At 49.3% G+C, this 25,975-nt stretch overlaps 11 protein-coding genes across 11 annotated transcripts; 4 read left to right on the top strand and 7 right to left on the bottom strand.

Moving 5' to 3' along the window:
- Positions 1-241: 241 nt before the first annotated feature.
- On the bottom strand, positions 242-1,885 carry BGW36DRAFT_402204 (uncharacterized protein; the record flags this gene model as incomplete). Its single annotated transcript, XM_046218840.1, has 1 exon — positions 242-1,885. The coding sequence occupies one exon, from the start codon at positions 1,883-1,885 to the stop codon at positions 242-244; it is 1,644 nt and encodes a 547-aa protein (XP_046065631.1).
- Positions 1,886-4,851: 2,966 nt separating this feature from the next.
- Positions 4,852-6,072, top strand: BGW36DRAFT_442490 (putative RNA binding protein Tma22; the record flags this gene model as incomplete). Its single annotated transcript, XM_046221581.1, has 4 exons — positions 4,852-5,347; positions 5,430-5,449; positions 5,510-5,597; positions 5,660-6,072. Exons 1-4 carry the CDS (start codon positions 5,290-5,292, stop codon positions 6,070-6,072), a joined length of 579 nt encoding a protein of 192 aa, XP_046065630.1. The 5' UTR covers positions 4,852-5,289.
- Positions 6,073-6,392: 320 nt separating this feature from the next.
- BGW36DRAFT_275902 (uncharacterized protein) lies at positions 6,393-7,458 on the bottom strand (the record flags this gene model as incomplete). Its single annotated transcript, XM_046210188.1, has 2 exons — positions 6,393-6,864; positions 6,908-7,458. Coding segments are annotated over 2 exons (1,023 nt in total), but the record flags the coding sequence as incomplete, so codon positions are not given.
- A 264-nt stretch (positions 7,459-7,722) lies between these two features.
- BGW36DRAFT_391984 (rRNA processing protein CgrA) lies at positions 7,723-8,738 on the bottom strand. The gene is made up of 3 exons (XM_046217640.1): positions 8,532-8,738; positions 8,329-8,474; positions 7,723-8,271 (listed from the first exon to the last, which is right to left on the bottom strand). The coding sequence occupies exons 1-3, from the start codon at positions 8,572-8,574 to the stop codon at positions 8,131-8,133; spliced, it is 330 nt and encodes a 109-aa protein (XP_046065628.1). The 5' UTR covers positions 8,575-8,738; the 3' UTR covers positions 7,723-8,130.
- Positions 8,739-8,807: 69 nt separating this feature from the next.
- BGW36DRAFT_466739 (putative mitochondrial ornithine carrier protein AmcA/Ort1) lies at positions 8,808-10,277 on the top strand. The gene is made up of 2 exons (XM_046222358.1): positions 8,808-9,287; positions 9,332-10,277. Exons 1-2 carry the CDS (start codon positions 9,192-9,194, stop codon positions 10,169-10,171), a joined length of 936 nt encoding a protein of 311 aa, XP_046065627.1. The 5' UTR covers positions 8,808-9,191; the 3' UTR covers positions 10,172-10,277.
- Positions 10,278-10,401: 124 nt separating this feature from the next.
- Positions 10,402-11,191, top strand: BGW36DRAFT_402199 (cytidine deaminase; the record flags this gene model as incomplete). Its single annotated transcript, XM_046218839.1, has 5 exons — positions 10,402-10,480; positions 10,539-10,672; positions 10,789-10,874; positions 10,973-11,054; positions 11,138-11,191. 5 exons carry the CDS (start codon positions 10,402-10,404, stop codon positions 11,189-11,191), a joined length of 435 nt encoding a protein of 144 aa, XP_046065626.1.
- Positions 11,192-11,418: 227 nt separating this feature from the next.
- BGW36DRAFT_433963 (vacuolar protein sorting/targeting protein 10) lies at positions 11,419-15,921 on the bottom strand (the record flags this gene model as incomplete). The annotated part of the gene is made up of 2 exons (XM_046221348.1): positions 11,419-12,049; positions 12,104-15,921. 2 exons carry the CDS (start codon positions 15,919-15,921, stop codon positions 11,419-11,421), a joined length of 4,449 nt encoding a protein of 1,482 aa, XP_046065625.1.
- Positions 15,922-16,348: 427 nt separating this feature from the next.
- Positions 16,349-18,017, bottom strand: BGW36DRAFT_78544 (uncharacterized protein). Its single transcript, XM_046222589.1, has one exon. It carries the CDS (start codon positions 17,933-17,935, stop codon positions 16,613-16,615), a length of 1,323 nt encoding a protein of 440 aa, XP_046065624.1. The 5' UTR covers positions 17,936-18,017; the 3' UTR covers positions 16,349-16,612.
- Positions 18,018-21,302: 3,285 nt separating this feature from the next.
- BGW36DRAFT_433961 (uncharacterized protein) lies at positions 21,303-23,435 on the bottom strand (the record flags this gene model as incomplete). Its single annotated transcript, XM_046221347.1, has 7 exons — positions 21,303-21,662; positions 21,714-22,139; positions 22,209-22,537; positions 22,590-22,858; positions 22,911-23,221; positions 23,280-23,345; positions 23,403-23,435. The coding sequence occupies 7 exons, from the start codon at positions 23,433-23,435 to the stop codon at positions 21,303-21,305; spliced, it is 1,794 nt and encodes a 597-aa protein (XP_046065623.1).
- A 199-nt stretch (positions 23,436-23,634) lies between these two features.
- BGW36DRAFT_391968 (uncharacterized protein) lies at positions 23,635-24,900 on the top strand. The gene is made up of 3 exons (XM_046217639.1): positions 23,635-23,719; positions 23,793-24,179; positions 24,233-24,900. The coding sequence occupies exons 2-3, from the start codon at positions 23,918-23,920 to the stop codon at positions 24,736-24,738; spliced, it is 768 nt and encodes a 255-aa protein (XP_046065622.1). The 5' UTR covers positions 23,635-23,719; positions 23,793-23,917; the 3' UTR covers positions 24,739-24,900.
- A 72-nt stretch (positions 24,901-24,972) lies between these two features.
- On the bottom strand, positions 24,973-25,854 carry BGW36DRAFT_365727 (uncharacterized protein; the record flags this gene model as incomplete). The annotated part of the gene is made up of 5 exons (XM_046214684.1): positions 24,973-25,218; positions 25,312-25,417; positions 25,471-25,629; positions 25,679-25,778; positions 25,836-25,854. 5 exons carry the CDS (start codon positions 25,852-25,854, stop codon positions 24,973-24,975), a joined length of 630 nt encoding a protein of 209 aa, XP_046065621.1.
- Between the last annotated feature and the right edge of the window lie 121 nt (positions 25,855-25,975).

Below are 25,975 nucleotides of genomic sequence, written 5' to 3'. Positions count from 1 at the left end.
ACTCGCCGTATCATGACGCATATCTTGCAAACAACAGAAAGACAAAAGCCGCCGTTCCCAATACCCACAATCCCAACGCCAATAACCTAATAACCTAATAACCCGCACATGTTTTGAGTATCATCATTCATAAAAAGCAGCGCTAAAATGGCCAGAAACGGGTCTGTAGTGAAATATACAAAGAATCGGATGTCAATGTATGAGTGCTCACTCAGGAGAGGGACGAGAAACTGATGAAGTTTCACCGCCGCCAGCCAACGTTCCATATGACGTGGGCAATGTCTCGGGCGGTGTTGACGGTGTCAACGATTCGGCCCAAGACGCCGGTAGAAGGGGCCTCGCCTTCCTCGTAAGGCATGAACATGCCGGAGGGGGTCAGGTGTAAATCACCGCCGCGATCCAGCTCGTCTGTGTCCTTGGGATCTACAAACCATGGACGATCAGGTGGAAAGTCATAGTCTGAGTGACTCGTTTGATAATATCTATCATCATCAAGCAGGAAATTAGAGTCAGGGCGTGATGGCCGCAAGGTCTCTATTGACGGCGATGGGGATAGATCTCTCTCGTTGCTAACAGATTTACCCTGGTTGCGTTGAAACCATGGTGGTTCGGGGGTGTCGCTTCTATATTTTAGAGTGGTGGAAGGGAGGGGTGCAATGGTCTTGCTTTCGCTGCTGAAGCTATTCCTAGGCGTGCCCTGGGAGCTGCTTAAGAGTCGTGGACTGACTTGCTTCATCATCACAACGCCGTCATCGGATTCTGTGTCCTCATCATCATCTTCTTCTCCGAGGAAGAATCTCGACGGGTCGACTGCATGTTCTTCGTCGTCCTTTGCCTCGACAGCAATACACTGCTCGACTTCGTTGTTAAAATGGATGTGTCTTTTTTCACTAGGTGAAATAAGGCCGGACGATGTTGAATTTGTGGGTGTAACATGGCTCGAGTCAAGGCTGTAACTTAACCTCCGACTCAACGAGACTCCGACATCTGAGGTGGCTCGTGCAAAGGCAGGTCTTCCGCGGTTATTGGATTCAGCTTTTTGTGCTTGCAGAATAGCTCCGGCATGTTTCAAGAGCGTGTGTTGGGATAGTGACCGTTGGAGAATAGCCTCTGATGCGGTCTTTTTCTTCAAAATAGACTTTCGGTCTACGAAAGAATTCGTTGATGACAGTCGACTCGGTGGCGGCGACTTGTTGGACGCTGGGTGCAGCTTACTTTCAGTCTGCAAAGGACCATAGAGCCATGTGACATCGCAATCCTTCAACCAATTCAGAGATTCAGGCAACACGGTTTGCAGCTCATATTTCGACTTGGCCCACGTGCGCCACGATGCATTCTCCAATCTGACACCATTGCTATATCGATCCTTCCGGGACACCACATAGCGCCATGACGCCCAGATATCCTCCTCTCGCCACTCGTGGGAGAGATAATCCACGTGTCGGTCAGGCTCTTCTTCTATGGACGAGTCGTCACTGGAGGTTTTGTACAGCGACGCGCCTGGGTACTTAGGGTGGGATTGCAGTGGATCTACTGCATCAGAGTTCGCATTACCGGAGATGACAGGCTCAGGGTTTGACTGCGGAGTAGAGTCGGCGTCGGCATCGAATGCTGGCAATGCAAGGTCATCTTCCTCCTTATCGGAGGTCCCATTCAATGATAGACTGCTCAAAGTTGGTGTATAGATCGGAGGAGTCGAGGAAGCACGGAAGACAGGGGAGGAGGAAAAGCTAGAGCTTGTGGAAGGCGGCGAACTAGGGTATTCAGCTTCATAGTAGCCGGGCATAGGTTCTTTGAAGAAGCCTCCTTCGTTCTCGAGGAAATAGGTCTGGATCTTGGGTGAGCGCAGCGGGTCGTCCGCTTCAGACGGAAGCAAGGCGGTCATTGCCAGAGTTGCAGGAAGGCTGCAAATACAGCCTAAGAATGATCAAGTCACGGCATTGGCTTCCTCATTAATGCTGGTTCAGCTTCCTATATGCGGATGAGCAGGATTAGGAACAGGAGCAGAGACTGGGAGGAGAGGCGAGGCGAGGCGTGATAAAAGAGCTCAATATGAATGGCGCTAATCAATGGAAGAAAGATCGATACTGTGAGCAGAAATAGACACACATATAATTATATATGGATTCGGAAGCAGCCGACACACACGAAGATATATTGCCAGACAAGAGACTGATGTAGAAAAAAACCCGGAGCGTAAGACACGGCTGCAGGAGAGCGTGCAGCACGATCGATTGCTTTGCCACTGGCGGCGGGAAGCAGGCCGACCTCTGAGCTAGGTATTTTCTTACAGTAACAGTCGAACTGATTGCGAAAAACGAATCGACTGATTGGGGTGGAGGCAAAGGGAGAAGAAGGATCAGACAGAAATAGTTGGCGGTGATTGGCGCAGATAAGTCGCGCCTAGGCTGGGTGCGGCTTAGCGGGTGCCAATAATGGGCAGCGAAGAGTGCACGGTGATCGCCGGGTCAGTGCACTCTTTCTTTACTCTTTTCTCTTTTCACTTTTCGTTTTTCGCTTTCCTGTCATTGCGAGGGCCAGGCTCGGTGGTGTACAGGTACAAAGCACAGTAAGTACCGTCAATGGTGCAATAGGACAGCAGGACAGCAAACTGACTGTAACCGCAGAATCTGGCTAGAGAGAGCTAGCGGCGTGTGGCTGCAGCCGTTTCGCCCCGGCCAGACCGTTGGAAGTGGGAAAGTTGGCACTGCTGCAGTGCTGTTAGTCTAGCGATTGTTCGCTTTCTAGATTAGTGCGGAGTCGAGAATCTACTACTCTATGACCCTACTATTCGATTATCCTATGATGGTCACTCTCAGAATTTTAATGGTGGAAGTAAACATATTTGGTCTGGGTTTGGGTCTGGTCTGGCGGGGTTTGTGAAGGTACCCATTCGGAACGCTGTCCAGTATTACTACCAGACTTTGACACTGATAGGAATGGTAGAATACACAAATCAAATGCCCGGTATGTAGCATTCATTGATTCAGCGAATCCGGGGCTCCACAAGCCCCAGGCCACTGACCAACGTCCAGGCTCCCGGACCATTCTACACCGGAAGTTAAACACGAATGATACGAGCCTTGTTGATAGAGTTTATCGCCCAAGAAGCCACAAGGAACGCGTCCATGAGTCGGCGGCGCCAGCTGATTGGCTTTCTGCTCACTGGAATGGTGCTATGTAGTATGGAGTATGTGTAGACACTAGACAATGCTTTGTCGTCGGAATCGCCGGATCCGTACGTGAATCGACCTCGTACTGCGGCAACGTGCAGACTACGCGCAAGTCGGAAGTGTGCAACAGCTGTTGTTAGCCCAGGCCCTAGACTATAGACCGTAGACCCTTGTGGTGAATCCTTGAGGCTGCGTGTCTGTGTCTGAGACTAATGCACACGCCTTGTAAATTAATATAGTACTTGCTTCATCATTGCGCTATGGCGATAAGCGAGGTAGGGACCCGGTGAGCGGGCGATCTGCATCTGAGTGGGCACTAGAAGATGGTCTGGACGGGTAGCGCTCCGGCGAAGATCATCACTATCCAGTATATCTACTATATATCAAGTATTAGTCTTGATATTAATTGTAAATATGATCCAGTTGATTTGTTAGCGATACCCTTGTATGGACATGGAGAACTGTCGATTGGAGCGAATAAAGGAATAACAGCAGGAGAATTATTATTCTCTCGCGCGGCCCAAGCGTCTGCGTTGCCTTAACTGAATGCTCAGGCCTCGAGCAGATATAGGAGCAAATTTAGTAGCAAATATAGGCGCAACTATAATAAGTACGGAGGATGGAATAGGAAGAAGATAATACTAGTAGGGATCATCGTGTAGCTAAAGCACCCTGTAGCGCACAGTCCACGTGAACAGTGGGGCCAACGGTGCCTCCTGCCCGATTTTAATATTAATAACATCGCTTGCATTTGCACCTCATCTATCGCTGCCATCGCGAATCCCTCATCCGGGGAGAACATGGTGCGCCAATGCTATTATTACATCTTCGATTACACAACGCTGTCATCCCTCTTTCTCCCCGCTTGCTATCGCCCAACTCACAAGCCAGGGTGACTGCTTGACACGCGGTAGTCGTTCGCCTTGGTACTGAGTGCGAGTGAACGTTTGAAAGTAGCTGCAATATCTAATTCGCGACTAATCCTGTCCAGCCTGGCTATATGTCTAGATGTCTCCGCATTGCTAGCCGTATACTACTACATGATGCTAATTTCGCACAGATGCTGCATCATTTCACTAGCCATGCAAGTTTGACATGACATGACAGCGATTCCATGTACATGTACATGTCCACGGTCGTCTATGCATGTCACCTCCTCCCAATTGCCCCTCTGGATATGCCTATAGCGTATCGACAGGGCTTGAAAGTCGAACATCCTTGCACTCTGCGTCCGTTAGTGAATACCACACCGACCCACATAACACTAACAATAGAATCCGACACACAATCTGGTTTACAATTCCCCGTGGCGTTTTTCATGACGACAGCTCATAGCAAAGCTTATTTCACAATTGGTGACACCAATTGCTGGCCTTCTCCAAGGCTTATCAGGCGTTATAAGCCTATAAGCCACCGATGGGTCAACGAGGAGAAATAAACCTACGCCTACGAGCCGAGAGTATTCGTATAGCTATATGATGGATCCGTCAGCCCTGCCACCGAAAGCATGACTAATTGATAGCGTCCTGATAGCATTCTCATTACCTATCCATTGCGATAACGAGTACATAGGCCAGATAACTCAACCATACTAATTAACTAGCATAATTATTATTACTACTATTATTATCTTGGCAGGCCGGACACTGAAAGTAGATAGTGGACAGTCACCTCGAGTTCTATCTTAGCATCGGAATTACTCGGGGTGGACTGTCAATCTTAGATCAACTGCCTGCGTGCGTCCCGACTATCATCCTACAGTCTCCTACAGTAAGCATATGCTGATCAGCATTATTTCTATTGATTCGCCACCAACGGCCATCCTCACGAAAATGCACGGAATTGAGAGCCCCGATTGTGATGATCTGGAATAAGCAGTCGGATGACAGACATTAAAACCACGCATTAAAAGTAAAAACAAACATAAAACATAACATCACATCACATCACATCACATGTAATCATTTCGGATTTATACTCCTCGAGCTCGCTGATTGGCCCGTCCTTGCGGCGCGGAAGAACCCCGCAATATGAGCGCCCTCAATCTTGTCGATCAACCACACAGAGCTCGTGCTCGTCCTGACAACACTGAACACTACCAACATCAACCCGCGGCATGGCTGATGTAGAAGCCCCATTAGAGCCGCGAGCTCGACATATCACATACTGCGGCGGTAAGCATTTCTCTTCCCTTTTCTCTTTTATTTCGCTGTGGACTTACCCCTCATTCGAAATTACACTGTTGACTCTTAACAGTATGCACATTACCGCCCGAGGTACAGATACCCCTCACTATCTAGCGATATTGTTAGGAGAGATGGTTGATAATGTGATAGTACTGCGAATTCGGCGGGACGTCGAAGAAATGCGAAGAATGGCTGGAAAAGAGTCATCCGGATTTACACGAGCGGCTATACTCTGAGGGTACGTACCCAAAAACCGACGTAAAATATAAGATTGATAGTGATGTTGATATTGGTTTACAGAAGCACTAAACGCCAATCTCTCCACGCTCTCCGTCAGCGCGCGCGAGCGCGCGGCCAAAGACGCCGCAAAGAAAGAAGCCAAAGCAGCGCTGGCCGAGACACGCGACGCCGAACGCAAAGCAGCCGCAAAAGTGCAGATCAAGCGTGTAGAGCGAAACAAACGGAAATTCGTGACGGTGTTGGCAGGGCTCGAGGCACATGGGCTGGATCTGAAGAAGGTGGCGAAGGAACTAGGCAAGAAATTCGCGACGGGCTCGTCCGTGACCAAGTCGGCGGCCGGCACGGAGGAGATTACGGTGCAGGGCGATGTCAGTGATGATTTGTTTGATTGGCTGGTCGACGTGCATGGAAAGGAGGTGCCGGAGGATAATATTGAGATGATTGAGGATAAGAAGAAGAAGGCTGCTACTTGATACGATCATAAAATATCGATACAATGGCTGATGGTGTGGTATAATACATGTGATAAGAGACGAGACGATGGTGAGAGAAATTGCATGCAGCGGTATTATAATGGGTATAAAATGAAATGTCGTTATAGCTCATCGAATAGTCTTAATGGGTCATTGCTCGTGGATTGATATTTGCTTGTAATGCTTTCAGAACTTTCCCCTGCCGGCAATGGCGTTGTGGAAGATGAGGATTCAGGCCCAGGAAAGATAGGCATGTGAAAGTGGTCGGGGCTATGTGAAATGTGTGTCGCATTTCGAGGTTGGTCTTCAGAAGCCGACTGAGTAATTTCAGCGGGCCATTTTTGTACCACGTACGCAATAACAAGAACCACAATCGTCGTGCCCATCACGCCCCAGAAGATGCGCAACCGCCGACTGACGCGTGCTTGCCACTCATTTTCGCGGCGTTCCCATGCCTTAATCTCCCTGCGCACCACATCAAGCCGGTCTCCCAGAGCCTCCATTTTATTACGGCCTGCGCTCATGCGATCTTCCAAAACATCGATTCTGCGCATTTGAGGATCGAAGTTCTGGAAATCTCCGAGCTGTTTGCGAATGTCTGACTCAATGTTGGCGTTGTCGCGCTGGAAATTGTCTTGTAAAGCCGAGCTCGAGTCGATGAGTTCTTGAAAGGTGCGAATGGTAGAATATAGCGTTGACACTCGCTCGAGGAGGTTGTAGTATGTATAGTCAAGTTGTCGAGTGATGTCGGCTGCCAACAAGCCCATTGAAGATAGCTTTGCACGGAGAAACCTGATCATGTTAGTCGAGAACCGGCTTGGGGTAAGTAACATACTCCTCGCCCTTCTCTCTCGTCCTCCTCACCTCCTCCAAATCGTCCATTGTCTTGATATCTCTCAGCGTGGTCCAACCCAGCTTCCTATTCAGATCACTGGCCAGACTCAGACTCCCCTTTCTGCTGTCCGCGTCCGCATTGTGCGCACTCGTCGACCTGGAGCTCTGCAGAGACCGCGAAGAATCATGCGTAAGCGATGGTTTCAAGAGATTGCCATCTGCAGCCTCCCTATCCCTGTCACCGGCCTTGTGAAACGATCTAGTAGGCAGCAGATTCCTGGCGCCACCGGCGGATGCAATCTGATTCACGGCGCGCGGAATACGGTGGTGATCGCGAGGCTTGGAATGCCGCTGTTTCCCATTACTGGTTGTGTTGTCGCCACCTCGAGATTTGTCCGACTCGAGGTCTGATGTATCGATGAATAGTCTGCGCGACCAGTGCTGTCGTTCCGTGGTAGCAGGAGTAGCGGTGTCGTTTGGGGGACGGACATCGGAGCGGTTGCGATGATGTAAATGGACGGGGAAGGATTTGGAGGAAGAGAGACGGGAGGACGAGTTTGATGATTGGGGTTCGTTGTTTTTCTGTGAGGCATCCATCGCCGGTCGAAAGCGAGGGTGAAGGCAAAGGGGGGGGGGGTTCGTGGTGGTTGGTTCTTGGTTCTTGCTGATGGCCGTGGTGAGGTGAAGGTGGAGCTTGCGGCTGGCTATATGGATGCTAGCCATGACGCCGTGTCTCACCACGTAGATCTTATATCCTACAGCAATACTGATTCTAATTCTAATACTAATACTCAATACTCAATTATAACACTGAGGGGACGAGGTTATTTACAACTGTGCTATTATATAGTACACGAGAAGGAGTGCACTGGTTTGCTGGCGGGTTGAGATCACATGCCGAGATGCTGAGTAAACGCACACATGTAGAGAGTGTAGTGTACCATAGGAAAGCCAGAATATACAGTACACCGTGATAATGCTGGATTAATCCTGTGAAATGTGTCAATATGCAGTATTTTCTATTTCGACTTCCATTCACTTCCATTCGAGTACAAGCGGAAGTTCATAGAGTGCAGAATATGCGTTCTATTGCATGCGACATAATCAAAGGCCGTAAAAACGGGTATAAGATATATCCTTCCAGGGAAAGGAAATAGCAAATAGCAAATAGCAACCCAAACTCCAAACAATGAATGAACCCAGCACTTCATATCTCTGTACTTCTCAAGAATTAAGCAACTTGTTCCGCTTTTCCCTGCGCCTTCTCCTCTCCACACGCTTGCGATGCATTTTCTCCGCCATCTTCTCATACCGTTCCTTTTCCTCCTTGGCGGCTCTCCTGTCTTTGATGGCTTGGATATGTTTCTGCACAATCATGTCAGACAAAAACTCCCCATAGCATTCACTCTAAGCCGGACATACCTCTCGGTCGGCTTGTTTCTCGTCTCTCAGTTCTTTCTCCCGCTCCTTCATATTTGAGTAATCGACTCGTTCTTGCATTCGTTTCGCATAGGACTTTAGGCCCGCAGTGGGTCGGAAGGCTTTTTTACTGGCGTGCCAGTTCTTCCCTGCAGCGTCTTGTTAGGATTGTCTGAAGAGATTGTCTGGAAGATGAGTGGGAATACCATTTTTCCTCATGCCCACGGAGGCAGGCGCTGCAGTCGACATTGTTGCAGAAAGATTATAATAGGTGACTCCTGGCGTGGTCAAGCCATAACATAACTTACAAGTTAACTGTTAATAATGGATTGAGTAATGAGGAAATTCTCTGATCTTAGCGCGATCAGATAAGCGGATCTCGGCGGCACATAACGCCGGGCAGCCTATGAAAGCAGGCGGTGAAGAAAAAAAAGCGGAAGGCGCCACCGGGCGGATCGCTACTAATATTATCGACTGGTCGTGTTCTCCTCTTTTCCGCCTGTCCTGTCGCTTCGTGCAGGTTTAGACATCTGCATGTCTCGTTCTGTCTGTCTATTTGGCGCCCGCATGTGATGCTACCCCCGCCGAATACAGCGCAGCGCCGTCGGGCAGTGCACTCCGTTTAATCTCTCATACAGCCTTGGTGGCTGGCCCAGACAATTCGCTCGCCGCAAATAAATAAAGACGATCCACCACCCCGCCATCACCATCATCTCTCCTGCTCGTCCTCGACCGTCTCGAGTCTGTCGAGTCTGCTCTCCGCGGTGTTAATGTGTTAATGTGTTGATGTTATGCAATGTTCTGCCGATAGACCTTAATTCTACTTATTCTTTACAACCGCAAGAGCATCCAAGACGCTCTGCCGGATGGCGGCTGTCTACAGCGATGAGATGCCCGTCGAAATCACGTCCCTCCCTCAGGCCCCTGGCGTCGGCGCTCTCAAGGACATCACCTATGGCTCGGTAAGTAGTATGCTCTGCTGAGCGAGTCTCTGCTGACAGAATAGATTGCCGGAATAGTGGGCAAGTGCATCGAGTACCCATTCGACACAATCAAAGTCCGCCTTCAATCGCAACCAGACGGTGTGCCTCTTCGATATAGCGGGCCGCTGGACTGTTTCCGCCAGTCGCTGCAGACGGGCGGTTTTCGAAGTTTGTACCGCGGAATCAGCGCTCCTCTGACCGGCGCGGCTATTGAGAACAGTAGTCTGTTCTTCAGCTACCGCGTCGCGAAGGACGTCTTGCAGTCGACGGTATACTCGTCCTCGGAGCGCCTGCCGCTGAGCGGGCTATTGATCAGCGGCGCTCTGTCTGGTGCTTTTACATCTATACTTCTTACCCCAATTGAACTGGTGAAATGTAAGATGCAAGTCCCGTCAGCGGGGGGTAAACCTGGCCCACTGGCCATCATCACAACGGTGTTCCGTCACAATGGAGTCTTTGGGCTTTGGCGAGGACAGATGGGGACTCTGATACGAGAAACAGGAGGGTCGGCAGCTTGGTTCGGCAGTTATGAAGGCGTATCAGCGCTGTTCAGAAAGACGTCAAAGGAGGCACCTGTATCTACCCCTCTTCCACTATACCAGCAAATGCTAGCCGGAGCCGCTGCTGGGGTTAGTTATAATTTCATCTTCTACCCGGCGGACACGATCAAATCCCGCATGCAGACCGAAGACATCTCACTTTCCTCTCAACGGCGGTCTTTCTGGGGTGTTGGAAAAGCGCTCTGGCAGCAACAGGGCTTGAAGGGGTTATATCGCGGCTGCGGCATTACAGTTGTGCGGTCTGCCCCAAGCTCGGCATTCATATTCTCGATTTACGAAGGCTTAAACCATTATATCGGATAAATCTAAACTACTGACGAGCTAGTGACATGACATATGGGCGGTGTTGGCGTTGATATAGACTATATAAATAGCGAGTGATTCAATATACTATCCTACCACATACTTGAACCGTAGCAATCCCGCCTCGACCCCGCCTATCCTTTATCTCCTCCTCAACCTCTAATTTTACATACCCCTCACCTTAAACCCTCCAAACCACACCAACTAATTACATACTATCTGTGCCCAACATGTCCGCCCACGCCCTCTCCGACGCCGACCTCCAAACCCTCTCCAGCCAAGCCATCGCCGCCAAATCCAAAGCTTACTGTCTGTCTTCTTCCCCTACCCTTACTTTCACAAAATACATGTACTGATTATTAGATAGGCCCAAACTCCAACTTCCACGTCGGCGCCTGCCTCCTCACCACTTCTGGCACATTCATCGCCGGCGCAAACATCGAGAATGCATCGTACCCGGTCGGCGTATGCGCTGAGCGTGTCGCGTTCGGGACGGCTATTGTAACCCCCCCCCTTCCCCCTTTCTTTCTTCCTCCATCCCATCTTGCTGTGCTCTGCTGTGCTCTGCTGTGCCGTGCCGTGCCGTGATGAATGTTAATGGTATGGTTGGGGGTTAGTTCAACGGCCACCGCTCCTTCAAAGCCCTCGCCGTAGCGACAGATACAAAACCAGGCGCGAGTCCATGCGGGATGTGTCGGCAGTTGTAAGAAAACCGCCCCTTTTCCCCTTCCTGTAAACCCTACGCTCCAACAAAGATGGGGAAAGTGAAAGAGGGAAGGATGTGTGTTGAGGGTGATTTAGTATGCGCGAATTCACGCCACCGAGTTTTCCGATTTATATGTATGATGCGGAGGGCAAGTATAAGGTTACTACGATTGGCGAGGTGAGTCTATACACTTACTTTTTATAACTTTTTTTTTGGAAAGGGGAGGTGTATGGATGCTAAAGGGGTTTTGGTTGGGACAGCTTCTGCCGGATTCATTTGGGCCGGATGATTTGAATTCTGCGAGGGGTGTTTAAGCTCGAATGTGGGTTTTAATTAAGGGTTTGAGAGAGGTATGTGATGATTTAATCTAAAGTGGGATCTAATTAGTAGGCATGTCAATGCGGTACCTAATAACTCCAGCTTATAGTAACATCGATGGTACACCAAATTGAGATTGAATTTGAAGGAAATAATGAATCGCCATGCATATCAGCTAAATTTGTAATATAAAGAAATGTAGGTAAATGAGAGGTAAATAAAGCTACGCCTCCTCCTCATCCTCAAAATCGTCGTTACCCAATAACTCATCCTCGTCATCCACGACATTCGTATAGTCGCCTCTGCGCGCCGCAAACGCGCCGCGAGTCGCATACGGCCGTGGTCCACGGCCGGGTACTCGGACATACCCACTGACACTCCTCCACAGACTCATCGCGAGCAGCGGGAGAACTCTAACGGTGGCAACAATGCCAGCGATGATAGTAACAGGGATCGAAATGAGCGGGGAGTCGCGCGACAAAAACACCGCAGCCGCAGAATCGCCGCCATCGCCCAACCGGATCTGGCCGAATTTGCCATCCCATCGCGTAAACACCCAGTAGCCCGCGGCGCCGGCGATGGCGATGGGGACGATGATCGCGAAGAAGATGACGGTCCCGCTGACGCCGTGTTTGCGCTCGAATTCTTCTTCGTGGCTGGGGCATGGCTGAGGGACGAGGCGGACCAGGTCTCTGCCGCCGGTGCAGGTGGTCAGAGGGATGAGGCGGTAGCCTGTGGGTTCCCAGTATTCCACGGCATCGGGGTTGTCGCGGCAGTATTGGACTGCGTCGGGCTTGGGGAGGCCGTCGACGAGTTCGCAGCTTCCGTCAGATTTACGTTCGTAGTTGTAGTCACTGTGAATAGGTTAGAAGGATATTCTAGAATGGATGGGGGTCGGATGGGCTTACCACTCGTAATCCTCTCGCGTGCACGAGCAGTTGTGTGCAATGCTATGAACGTGCGGATCAGACCAGTCATTCCAGCACTGCGCCGAAGGATTCTTGCGGTGATACTGTTCGACATGCCCAAAGAGACAGTTTTCCTTCTGAGAAGGGTGTTTCGGCTGCCACAAGTAAAAGTCCTTGCTCTCACCCGAGGCTTCGTCTAAGGTGCACGACCGATCGCGCAGTTTGCTAAAGTCGATGTTGACAGTCACCAATCCATTCGAGTCAGACAGTCTGCCCCAAAGCAGGAAGTTCTTCGACGTATCCGACGGCACAGTAGTCAGACGCGATACCGTCACGTCCTTGTCAGAAAACTGGTATTCTTCCCACGTCTCCCCCTCGTCCATGCTGAAGTAGATAACTCGTGTGGGTTTGAGTTCTTCGACAAGAACTAAAATTGAGCCCTGGTCACCGTACTCCCACATATAAACACCCTTCTTAACCTCCTTCCAGGTGATGCCCGCGTCCTTGGTGAAGAAAGTACTGCCGTCAGCCTTACTTCCCAACGCCTCACCAACATTGCCGACGCCAAACATGAGGCCAACCGCAGATGCCGATGCATATGTCGCGCGAGGGTCACTTCTTTCAGTGTATCCATGGAGGTGGAGAGCGCAGTTTGCATCGCAGTTATAAGCGTTGCCTTCAGAATCCTTCGCCGGGGCCGGCAGAGCCTGCCACTGAGAACCGTCGTTATGTGTGATCATGGTTCGCAGTCTCTTTTCGTCTCCTTTATCCACCCCCTCGATATTGTCGACAACGTTGACTAGAAGCACACCTTCCAGTCCCTGCATCTTTTCAAAGTCCGCATAACCATATTTATTCAGGTTGACACCACTGATACTCAAGACATAAGACGTGCCATTGCTATTGCTCTTAATGATTGAGCCATACTGCTGACCCTCCTTGATATTCACGGTGACATGCAAAAAGATCGAATGGCTTGAGCTGTCCAGCACCGTATACGCCTCTTGCACCGGGATATTGAGATTATACGGAAACTCAGCATCGGCGAATTCTTTGCCGTCGACACTGATATCAGCCTTGAGAGAGTCGGGGTTATCAGGATTGTGCGCGGCTACAATGATGAATTCCGACATGGTAGCGAACCGCACAATATCAGTTACCGGTGTATCGAAGGTAGCAAAGAAATTATCCACGCTTCTGGTAAGGACGCGCCTGTTATCGGGTTCCTCATTTTCGTACTGATCGCAGAAGACAAGTTTGTCGCTATCTTTCCGGTCTTCCCTGGCCATGAACTCACATTTCTCCACGACTCGCGCCAGAATATCCCAGTGATCTCCTCGGTGTTTGGTGATATAAGCATTTTTCGGACAGTGACTCTTCTTACAGTTGTCAGGGCCAGTCCATATTAAATAATCTTTGAACTTTGAGTGAAAGAACAATGTAGGTTCGCCCTTCAAGTTCCTCATTGCCGGCGCCGAGAATGAAGCGAATGTGTCCCCACGGTTCACCGTGAAATATTGCTTTTCGTCGTCAGTCAGGAAATAGGCGACATCGTTTATATACTGATGACGGACAATCTCTTGAATTTTTGCACCATCCTTGAGAATCCGCTCCCAAGTCTTTCCGTGATCACGAGTAAGCCAGGCCTTGCTATCGATAGTCCGCATAACGATCGTTTCATCATGTCCTCCACTACTACTGACTCGCTCCAAGTAAAAATGCTGACCGAACGCCTCGGCTTCAAAGGTAGTGATCTGAGAAGTAATTTCAGCAGCATCATTTGATGGCGTTTTGGTGGCTTCTTTGCATGACCTGTCGATCTCTTTGTCAAGCTGCTCGCCCCCTTCGCGAAGACAGGCATTTCCTGGGATGAGTCTCCAGCCTGAAGGGCCTTTGAAAGTTGCATCGTCCGATTTACATTCACCCGCAGGAGTCTCCAGAGGGACAGCCGGTTTGCATTCCTTCCCATCCTCCGAGCGAACAAAATTGTAATCACACTCAAAGTCTTCCGCAGTGCATGTGCATGGCTCGAAGATAGGATTCGCGTCCTGGAAGAGATTCTCAGTAATGAAACAATTCGCATCCGACCGCCGGCGGTAGTAAAATTGCTTGTGGCCCATGAGACAATCAGGCTCCCCCTCCTCGTTCAACCGGGCTGGCCATTTCTCTAAATCGTTCTCTTCACATTTCCGTTCATGGAGACCGTTAAAATCGATGCTGAACACATACCACTGCTTTTTGTCGGAACCGACAAGAAGGAACTTAAAACTCGTCGAGTCTGGAGTAGTTGTCAATAAGTAGGGAATGATCTCATTAGGCAGTTCTGCAGTTTCCCATTCTTTTCCATGATTGATAGAGAATTGGATCTTTTTTGTTGGTTTGCCATCGTCTTTAATTGCCATTATGACGGCGCCCTTGTTTCCAAATTCGTACTTGTGCGGTTTGTCAAGGCCCTTGTGCCAGGTCAGACCGGCGTCGTCTGAGACGTAGAGATCGCCATGTTCGTAGCTTTTGAGGTGACTGCCGGTATTTCCCACTCCCATGACAATCCCAGGCGCAGGACTAGAAAACACACGACCCAGGTTCCTCTCATTGGTGACGGAATGCAGATGTAAATGGTCATCCTTGACAGTCAAAGGCTGAAAAGTCCGTCCATCGTCGAATGTGATTTTACTAACAACTTTCCTATCTTTGCCATGTTTCTTCTCGACCTCTTCCCAATTGTCCACCACATTGACCAACACAATACCCTGCACATCTTCAATCTTTTCGAAATCTATGATACCCCTTTCGTCACGGTTTGTATGCTCGATATTGCGTGTGAAATAGGTGCCGTTGGAATTAGACGTGAAGAGGACACCCATGCGAACCTCGCGGTTCGTGTTCATGACATCGATTTGGATGCTGTAATTAGTGCTTTCCAGAACAGTATACGCGTCCTGCTCGATCTTGTGATTCCCGAATTCAGCGCGATGCCATTCTTGCGAATCATCCGTAACAAACATGGCAAGTTCATCAGTGCCTTGAGATTTAGCAGCGGCCACTAAGAATTTCTTGACAGACGCCATGTTGTTGACACCGGAGATAGGACGCCCGTTATTCAATTTCACTTCCAGCCCATCATCGTTATCGCTGAAAAAGTCATCCGATTGTACCAGCCGCCAGTCATCGGGAAAGAAGCTCTTTAGTCCATGCACAATACAGAACGTCCGGTCGGAGAATTCGTCAGCAACATCTGGCGCGAATTGAGGCGTCCCAACAGCCCACAAGCAGCCATTCGAATTCTGCCTCAGCGGCGCGATCGTCTTGAAATCATCCACAGTATAAAACGCCACCTCGATACAGTGATACCCCGCACACTCAGCCTGATGCAAAATCACCTTACTGGAATCCTTCCCATGAAAGCTGAAGATGTACGGATCCGATTTAATGAGCGACGGACCACCATTCGATTGGAAACGCCGCCACGTCTCTCCCTGGTCAGTCGTGACCCAATAAAGGCCACTTTTTTCGCCAACAATATACGCTTTTTGCTTGTCCCACGGATGCAGCTCGATCCATCGCGCGGCAACCAGTGTTTCCCCGTCTTCATCCTTGATAACATCCCACTCAACGCCGCCGTCGCGGGAGCGGTACACCTCTCTGGTCTCTAGATTCTGGAAGAGGACAGTGTCGGAGTTTTTAAAGTAGAACGGTACCCCCGGCAGCGCGTCGAGCGCCTTCGAGGCTATTTCTGGTCCATTGGACTTTGCGGCGCCGAGCTGTGAGACTACTGCCAGCAGCAGTATTGCAGCGAAATGAAACCACGGACAGATCATGCTGGTGACGCAACTGTGCAATGCAACTGTGCTATTGCTGGACCGGCATCTGAGGAAGGTGTGAAGACGAGTTGATAGATTGATCGATTAGCTTGCGCGGCGATCTTCTCCCTGGCGCCTAGCCTGGAAGCTAGGGGCCTAGAATTCGACAGAGTAGAGTAGATATTAGAGAGAATAAGGTAACACGAATACAGAGTCTTTCTGTTGAAAACCTAATATGATATTATAATGGGGAGTAAAGAATAAAAGGAGAGGGGCACTCTTTGGCCAGATATTAATGGAGTTGTAGTTGTAGTTGTAGTTGTGTCATTATGGACAGCTTTGAAGCTCCGGCAAGAGCCTGGGCAGTCACGTGAGGGCTTACGTCGGCAGCGGAGTTTCTGGCTAACCTGCATTTACACATGGATAAATAAATAAATTAATAGTAGTAATATTGATAAAGATTCTATTGATCATGTTGAAAGCTGGACTTAATCAGTCTATATCGCTAATCAATGTGAAATGACTACCAGTCGTGGTGATCGCTATGAGACAACAAAAGAGGGTATATGAGCAGCGCTACTGCGGTACATCAAAAAGTTAGAGTAAATACAAGTGTGGAAGGAAACCACTTGATAACAATATTAACACGAAGGCAAAGTTTTTGGCGAATCGAGAGAGGTATATATAAGAGGATAATACAGTTGATGGATCAGTCTTTGCGACCGCAGATTCGGCGCCACATCTTCTTCACCACGCCCTGATGTTCAGGGAGGTTGTCCCAGAAGTTGGCAACTTCGTCTGGCGGAGGCAGGTCCGCCAAACGAAGCGGGTCGTCGATATCCTGCGAATCGTCTATTGCTGTACGCAAGTCAGGCCGTGTGAGCGTCATCTTCAACGTCATTTCACGGCGCCGGCCAGCTGCAGTATTCCCTGACGGTAGTGGCTGCAAAGGCTGGGGCCGTCGGATTTCAGTGGAAACCTTGCGCAGCTGCGGGCCACTATTATTCGAGACATTTTTCTGGTCTAGCTTCCCACTCATCAAATCGAGGTCGTATGCCGTAGCCTGGTCGTCGAAAAAGGTCCAACCTTGAGTTGATTGAGATATTTGCGATATTCGTTTAGAGTCGAGGGACTGGTCTGTGGGCTGCAAGTTTTCCTTATTTTCCAGCGATGGAAAGCCAAACTCGATTGCTTCGTCGAATTTCTGCGGCGACGCAAGGTAGACTCGGAGTTTCAATCGCGCCTCTGGATCTTGGTAGTATTGAGCTGCTGGGTCAATGGAAGAGGTCGAACGGTGTGAGACATGGCGGCTGGTAGATGGGCGACGGCTGTGGCCAGCAAAAGGCACAGTAGCCGACTGGCTTGTAGTCAGGGTGCGAGGACCGATGAAGGTGGAATTGCGGTTCCGGTTGAAGGACATTGTTCGTCGGAAGGAAGGAATCCGGCCGGGAGTGGAGGGCTTTGGTTGCCGCGAGGCGAGTGCCGTCTCGGCGACATGCCTGTGGTAGTTGTCCAGAGACAGATCGAGGTCGTCTTCATCCAGCCACCTGAAGCTGTCCAGAATTGATTCGTCCATGTCGATTGCCGAGTCCTGGGCGTCTGTCGAATGCGTGGAGGACAAGACCATGGATGAGCTCGCGGACCTCCTGCGTGTGTTGGAGCAAGTGTCGTGCGCCTGTAGGACGGGGCGGCGTCTCTGCTCAAACTTCAGCAGCGCGCGGTCGGCAGCGTCGACGATATCACCGGCGGGAGTGATCCGTTGCAGGAGCAGTTGCTCTTCCTTGGTGAAGTGGGATTGCTGGATCTTGGGGGGCAAGTAGTGGAAGCATTGCCAGGAGTCGTTGTCTAGGAATAATGCATGGTCGGCACGATTCAGACGAGGGGAGGCTTTTCTGCGATGATTATTCGAGGCAAAGGGACTGGTTATAGCAACCGTCCGAGCGTGACGGTGGCGACTGTGGAGTGGCCGTTTTGCGTAAGGGCGTTGGTTGTGCTGGGCCTGGCGTGGAAGATGGCTTTGAGCTAGTCGCATGCGTTCCAAGCGGAAACGCTCCAGATTTGAGAAAAACTATAGCGTGGACGTTAGTTCAACTTCACAGTTGACTCAAGAGTCAGGACTGAGCAAGGACGAATCGGGGCGATCGAGGGTGTAGCATGCAGCAGCGTGGCGGTGACCAAAAGGGCATCAAAAGGCATTCAACACGAGGGAACGGGGCCCTCTACTGCTTGGAGTGCAAAGTCGAGTCTGGTCCAGGAACTCACCCACCAGCGCGGGCGAGCTCCAGCTAGTCGGAGGGCCGGACCGCATGCTTGACCAACAGAGGACAAGCCAGGCAAGCGATGGTGCAGGCAGTGCATGACTAGTGACTCCGTAGCGAGAGGGGAGGAGAGCGGTGGACAGGGCAGTGGAGAGGGCAGTGGAGAGAACAGTAGAGAGAGCAGTGGGTAGAGCAGCCCAAATTCAGGAGAACCAGAGGCTCGGCGAATCACGGGACTCGCCAACCGGGCTAGCCCGTTAGCCTCTTCTAGCGTGCCGGCGATCAGACTGCCAATAAGAATATGCTCGATCTCGCGCAGCTCGATGCAGGGGATGACGGGATGGATGAGGGCGATGATGATAGATAGACAGATAGATAGGGGAGATTGAGGTACCTTTCTGCGCACTGCCAGCGGAAGAGACTCAAAGTCGTCTTCGAAGGGATCGGCGAGGACATGCATTGCGCGAATCAACACAATCGATTCAATAGTAAATATCACTAACAATGCAGTCGATAGTCGCTCAATAGAGCGTCGGAGACAATAGTCGGTCTGCACAATGGATAACAGTCGTGTCAATCAGCCAACAACCGGCTGTCGTGGAGAAAGACTCGACTCGATATCAGATCGACGGGGGAAGCAACAATAATATATGGAATTATGGAGATATCGCCTGGACTATGGAAAGGGAAACGAACCAATACTAATATAAAAATAAATACTAGGACTGGGATTCGACTAATTATATAATTTGATAATTTTATAATTATCAGTCTAGCCTGCAACTTGGCAGCACTGCTCGGATCTCACGCCTGCATCGTGTATCGATTCTGGATCATGAACAACGATCATCCCTCTGGTGGATATACGGACTACTACAGGATAGTGATAGACTGGGACTTGAGTGTCTGTGCTGGCGTCAACGTCGTCCAGTCAGACTGCTGCAAGTATCCCTTGCAGGGCCTGACATTGAGCAGGCTGTCATCTAGTCAGCCTGTTAAAAGCTTCCCCACTGTGTCTACTAATTAACTGTGCTAGCTGCTAAGCCGACGTAGTCGACCAGTACTGCGTCGTCATCGGACGATAAGATGTGAGATATCATGGTCATCACAATTATTCCAAATAACATCTCTTTGTGGGTGCTGGCAAGCGAGCCGAGCAATGAATACCATTAATTTATAACTTGTAAGTACAGAAGAGAATAATATTGACGGCGGCAAGTGTAACGGCCGACAGTTTTGCCCTGCGACGGCGATCGGGCGTGTGCGACGGAGATTGGACCACCTCCTGCATGCACCCCGAACTCGGCCTCGCACACTGCCACCCCTGCCAATGCCATGCCATGCCGCGGACGATCGCAGCTGTCAGGCTGTGCGTATGGTTATTTACGCTCTAGTCAATCGCGCCACCGTGTCGGTGTCAGCTTGGTGAACTGTTGGCGATGTGATTGATGTTGGCACCGAATGCTATTCCTTAGCCAGACGATCGTTGCCCAAACCAGGCGTCGATCCAGACCGTTCCACTTCGGAGTGCCTACAGAATTGCTTTAGCTGTATTTCCTGTGACACCCTCTGTAGCACACAGAGCTCCGTGACTGACTGCATGACGCTGCTTAAGCTTTCTGAACCGTACAGTACGACCGACTACGAATCAACATTCAACAATCATCAGGATTCATACTACGGAGTATCGCCGTGTTTAGGACTTTCAGGGGTTGTGCTATTTTTGACCATCACGGAATATTCTATATTCTATTCTATTCATTTCGCGAAGCCGTTCGGCCATGGTATCATGCAGGCGACATTGGAATTGATTGATTGATTTCTATCACAATTTCGGAGTAGCTCGCTAGTTACCCAATACCTGCACAGCGGCGAAATATCCCTGTCGCGCTCGGCCGTCAACAAGGCGAGGCTAAGACCAGGCTGACGTTTACCGTTGGGACTGTGCACGCACTTGATGTGTTCCTCGGACACGAGTCAGGAGTCGGGAGCCAGGAGTCAGGACAGTGGAAGACAATGGCGATGACAGCCACGCGATAGCCGACAAGCGCATGAGCTTGATAGCCTTGACTTCAATAATCTGCCGTTATACTCCGATTCGCTTCATTCAGGCAATAATGGTTATTATCTCGTCCACTTTGTCTACGGAGTACCTTGACGGAGAATTACCCCTTGCATGTGCGACGTTCTGGACAAAGGACTGCTTTTATTCATGATAACCTTCACCCCACTCAAATGCTATTGTGACGTGGAAACTCCGCTGTCAAGCTCGCTTACTATGTGATAGCACATGCACATGTACATGTGCTGAAATCCGCCGAGAATGTGACTGATCGGTTTCATCGGATATGACATTTGGTAGATGTCTCTTACTGTACATGTAGCCATAACTCTGCTGTAAGAACTAGAACGAAGTTTGACTGATATCTGATCGGCGATTCACCGTTCGTATAATAACTGATTATATCGTTTATTGTTGGAATAAAGAACGGTATCGATATCCAACATCTACCCAACACTACCAACCAATCCATACAATCGTGCAATCTACAGTCATACAATCCGAATTGAGCTGACTATGTTGCATTCCCTCCATTATCAGTTCCTCTTGGTTTCACATTCAGCTTTCAGATTCAGCTCTTATTCCCGTGTTGCTTTTTATTTATTATACTTTCGCCCCCATTTAGGCTCAACCCGTAAAATCGAAGAACCATTCACAACACCTATCCAACCAACCAGCGCTCCCATTTTCTCCTATCACCAATCCGGCTTTTTTCCGGACTTCCAAGTTCCAACTGCTATATCTCCAAGCGCCGGATCCCCAGCCCTAGTCGGGATACAGTCTTAACCCACGAATTATACCGTGCCGCGTTAATCAACCAGACACTAAAGTTGCCATCGTCGTTTCAGCTTCTGCACGTCAATTTACTACACTCATACCTGATTCTGCTGAGGGGTTCAGTTGGTTCATCTAGACCTCGATTTTTATTCTACAAATAGATCAACTGTTAGATAGGGATAGTTATAAGTTGTGGTAGCACACATATCGCCAGGCGAGAGGTAAGCCCCCCTCCGTGCATTTAGATTTCTCATTCTCCAAAGTGAAAGCAGAACTACTCAAGATAGTTGTACTAGTAAATTTCAAGGGCCTCTTCCAATCTGTATTTCTCTCGTTCTGCCCATTCTCTTCGTCATTTCTCTTTCCATCGCCATCTCCCTTCCTCTATCAATAACTATCTCCATGTCCTGCTTGTACGGCCTCTCCCGCCGTTCAACATGAAATTCTCTCTGAGCAGTGTTTTTCCCTATATTTTCGCGCATGCGCATTTCATTTTTCTCCATCTCCTTGCGCTTTTGAGCAACCATAAGCCGCTCCATTTCCATCCGTCTCTCGATTTCCACGAGGCGCACCGACTCTACTGTTTTGAGTGGTCGAAAGTGTTGACGACCCATGACATCCACCAAGTTTCTGCCTTGAAGAGCGTCCCAGTTTCCCTTGTTCTATCTCACATTATTAGTATTCATAAGGAAGTACAGGACGTAGGAATATACTCGTTCTCTTAGCTCATGAAGCATGACTGCAATATCAACAGTCTCGCCCAACGGGAATTCGAACGGCGCTGGCTCGGGGTTTCCGTTTGTATTACTAGAATCATGCCCGCCCTCAGAATCTGATTGCCCCCCTTTATTCGAGTCAGAGTCCCCATCCTTCTCAGACGTTTTATCAGGTTCTTTTTTCTCCAATGGGTCGGACTCGGGCTCATTTGCGTTGTTTATACCCGATGCTTCATTCTGCGACCTTTCGCGAGGGCCGGTGCTCGGATTCATTCCTTCATATATTAGACCCTTCAACCAGTCTGATTGAGCTCGAATATCGAAGCGGCGGGCAAAATTTGGTTTCAAAAAACCTGCTTTTACCTCGTTGAAACTTAGTATTAAGAGTCGATGGAATCGACCATATCTCTTCTTCACTCTAATCTTTTGGTTCGTTAGCTACAACAATCGAGTTGAGAGGTGAATAATAAAGAAAAAGAAAAGTGATGGTACCTGTACGTAGAAACTAAAAGTAAAATACCGCTTTAGAGCTCTTAAAAGACGCCGAGTAGTCTCGGATTCGTCGAGATCTCGTTTGCCCCCTCCCGATTCAGTGTCACCTTCACTCATTTCCGAGTGTATCTTCGACACCCCGCTTTGTCTCTTTCCTTCCTTTTGTTTGTAGCCTTCAATGCCAAGTGGGAATCCACTGGCAGGGATGATCCGCTTTACAACAACATGTCGTGTCACAGTGTGTCTCAGATCAGGTGTCAGTCGCTTGGTATCGTCGTGAGTACCAGCCCAGAACCACTGATAGCGCGGCAGCTTTTGACCGGTCGACTCTATACCAATATCAGCCATTCATAAACACAATAGAATGAGGAAGGGTAGTACTGTTGCTGATATGGTGGGCACTCAAACTCCACGAGCCTACCGCATACTCTACCGTTAAACCAGTCGATCGCGTCAAACCCAGCGAAACATTCCCACTTGGCGCTGCGGACAAGTTGAGTCCAACCTGCGGATTGACTGCCGTTTCCGAGCTTCTGGTGACCTTGAAAGCAACCGATGCGTCGGACTGCGGCGTCATGACGAGAGTCTCGTCGGCTGAATCATGGAGATATTGAAGACAGACGTCATGAAAGAAAAGCTCATGTCCATCGCTACAAAAAAAAAGTTCAGCTTGCGCTCAGTCAATGTAGCGGAGGTACTGACCTTTTGTGGGAACTGTAATTCAAAATGGTGGTCTCTAAATTGAATCTCGCTGAAATGTGTAATTTGCCAGCATGTTTCTCAACAGTGATTATTGGTTCGACGACCCCGAATGATGCATACAATCGGTTTCGGCCAGAATAGTCCTGTGGTCCTTCAAAAAATTGATCCTTTAGGTCAATGTACATAGCAGGCTGGCGTTGAATTGCCGGTGGTGCTGTTCTCGCTTGTCGTAGCAGTCTAGTATGTTCGAACAGTGGTCGCATAGAATCTTCCGGGATGAATTGTTTGATAATAATATAGCCTGGATCGGTCTTATTCCATAATCAGTTCTATATCTTGCATCTTCTTATGCATTATACTTGACGTTACCTGGTCCCACTCCCATGGTATGTTGAAGGTTTTCAAGGTTTCTAGATCTAGATCTTTACGGTGGACCTATCCCTTGAGAAATCAGTTACAGTATATTGATGATGCCCGTATCACATCTATCACCTTGGTCCACGCTTCAGACTGTTTATTCGCCATGTTTGATCAGCACACAATATATCAATCGATTTGCTTCATTCTCAGCCTCCTGTAGAAGTGGGGTGGTGAGGGAGCAGTACTATGTAAGCACTAGTCATAGCCAAATTGCCTATCATCTCGTATGACTGGAGCGAACCCTTAATTTGTTAGACCCTTAATTTATTAGATTACAAAGAGTAAATTCCACACCGAATGTATTGGTAAATTCTGCTGCGCATTGACTATCTGTCGGCCCTGTTCGGCCACTATTTGCCTTGACTAGTAATTAGTTATTGGTTTCAGATGTAGGTGGCCAGATCTCTGTTCTGACGCGGTCCTTCGGCACGTTTGATTCTCTAAGCGCCGACCTATGTATAGTCGCAGGTTGAACTGATCATAATTGGCTGCCGAGTCATTACGCAGCGTCTACGCTTTTAACAATAACGGCTACATCCTCCGCTCAAGGTAATTATTTAAAATATCTTTCTCTTTTTTTCCCGTTTATGAAGACCTCAGCCATGTCAACATACCATTGCGCCTGGCCGTCAAGCATACTGTCAGTGCCTCCTTCAAGCCCATGTGGACCTATCAACGAGACCAACCCGGTAGTCCCCTGTTGCGCCCAGGGTGACTCGTGTCTTTCCAACAATATCTGCGCGTACAACACTCATAGTGATGGTGGTGGTAGCGGATACTACTCTGCTGGCTGTTCAAATGGAGGATTTTCGGACGCCGATTCAAGGTCAGTGTGCGCGAGTCGCTGTGGTAAGTGGGAGATTCGTGTGGTACCCTCTTGGTTATATTAACCACGCATTTAGCGGACACGGGTTTACCGGATATCACTTATGACAGTCTCGATGGGTTTTGGAAATGCTGTGGCGGCAATTACAATGAGCGAGATTGCCAGTCGCCCACAAATGAGTCTTTCATTGCGCCTGCTCCTTCCAGCCTCGTTACATATTGGGTTGTGGGATCATCCACAACATCTTCAACACCACCAACATCGATAACAACGTCAACAACAACGGCAGCAGCCCCTTCGAATTCCGAGACACAAATTTCTGATGCCACGCATTCAGCACTATCGGTCGGGGCCGAGGTAGCCATCGGAGTCTGCGCTGGCGTAGGCTCTCTTGTTCTCCTTGCAGGGATATTTATATTGCTCCGTCGTCGCCATCGGCGGACCAAAAGAAATCAGCATGTGGCACAATCTGTGGAATACCAAGAATCAACGCCAAATATGCCACATGAGCTATACACGCCGGCTGATAAACCACAGGAGCTACCACCAGACGCTAGAATATCATTGCATGAACTACACTAGTTTCTGTGAAACCACGACTTTGACTGTCAAAACAAATGTCCAAGTCTGACACTCTGGGACGTTTTTTTATATTTTTTATTCTATTCAACATTCAATTTTTATTATTCTAACTTGGCTGAAATACATCTTTCAAGGTCGACAGTTAGGATAAATAGTGTATGATTCTACTTCTATTAGGATATCTTAATACTTATAAATTATATCTATCGTTGTCACATTAATCAGCAATCAAGCCTACCGACCAGCGCAATCTTGTTCCGCCTTTCCTGCCCTTTCTTTCCCAAGAAGCGGCCTGCAGAACTCCAGGCAACGATCTGCACCAGCATACGGCCGACCTTGGCAACGGGGCTCGTCATCCAGCTCCTCGGTGATCATCTCCGTCTGGCCGTCCTCAGCGAGAGAAACAAGGGAGCTGCTCGGCAGATAACGACCGGGGTTCCACACATTCCACAGCAGCGAATTAACGAGCATCATAGTCGCCTGAAGACGTAAAAGTACCATTCATAGCGGTACAGCGGGCTCAGAGACTCGAGTGCTTCCTCGTCATCGAGCTGGATCGACGAGCATCATCACCGCGCCGAATATGCCTAGCACTCGACTGGGCGCAAGAGGCGCGAGGAAGGGGATGTAGTGGAAGATCCGCCCGAGGACGTGGTAGTTTGCCAGTTCGAGAAGCGGACTGACCATGTCAGCGTATACAGCATTAGGGTTGAAGTTGATGAGGAGACTCACGGGCCTACGTAGATGAAAACCTGACTCATGATGTATATGATCAAGGTTTGCGAAGTTTGGTAGTAGTTAAAAGCGCCGACTTCGCGCAGTGCATAGCCGACAGTAAATAGGACGGCGCAGAATGGGTGCAGCCCGATAATATTCCAAGCCTTGAACCGCCTGATACGATCTGTTGGTGTTGAAGCATAGTAGACTCGTCTATACTCACCAGCACTGCCAGAGATGGCTGCATGCCGAAAGCGCATACAGCACCGTGAAGACGATGGGAGCTATCTTGTTGGGAGCGTAGACATAAATGCTGCCGGGGACTAGACATGACATGTCAGGACTTGTAACATAAAACTTGCAGGAACTGGAAGTCTTACCGACTTGCCCGTTCTCCATCTTGTATAATCGAGATAGTTGCTTTATTTCGGACTGTTTTAATTGTTGTTAAGTGTTAGAGATGTTCTTCTAGTCTGCTTCTCAAAGGCAAAGATAAGCCTTGATATATTCTCTCCCTCGA

This window comes from Talaromyces proteolyticus, assembly GCF_021365285.1.
Source record: "Talaromyces proteolyticus strain PMI_201 chromosome Unknown BGW36scaffold_16, whole genome shotgun sequence".
Lineage (NCBI taxonomy): Eukaryota > Fungi > Ascomycota > Eurotiomycetes > Eurotiales > Trichocomaceae > Talaromyces > Talaromyces proteolyticus.
The sequence above is the reverse complement of the archived record's forward strand: the minus strand, read 5'-3'. Positions and strand labels throughout refer to the sequence as shown.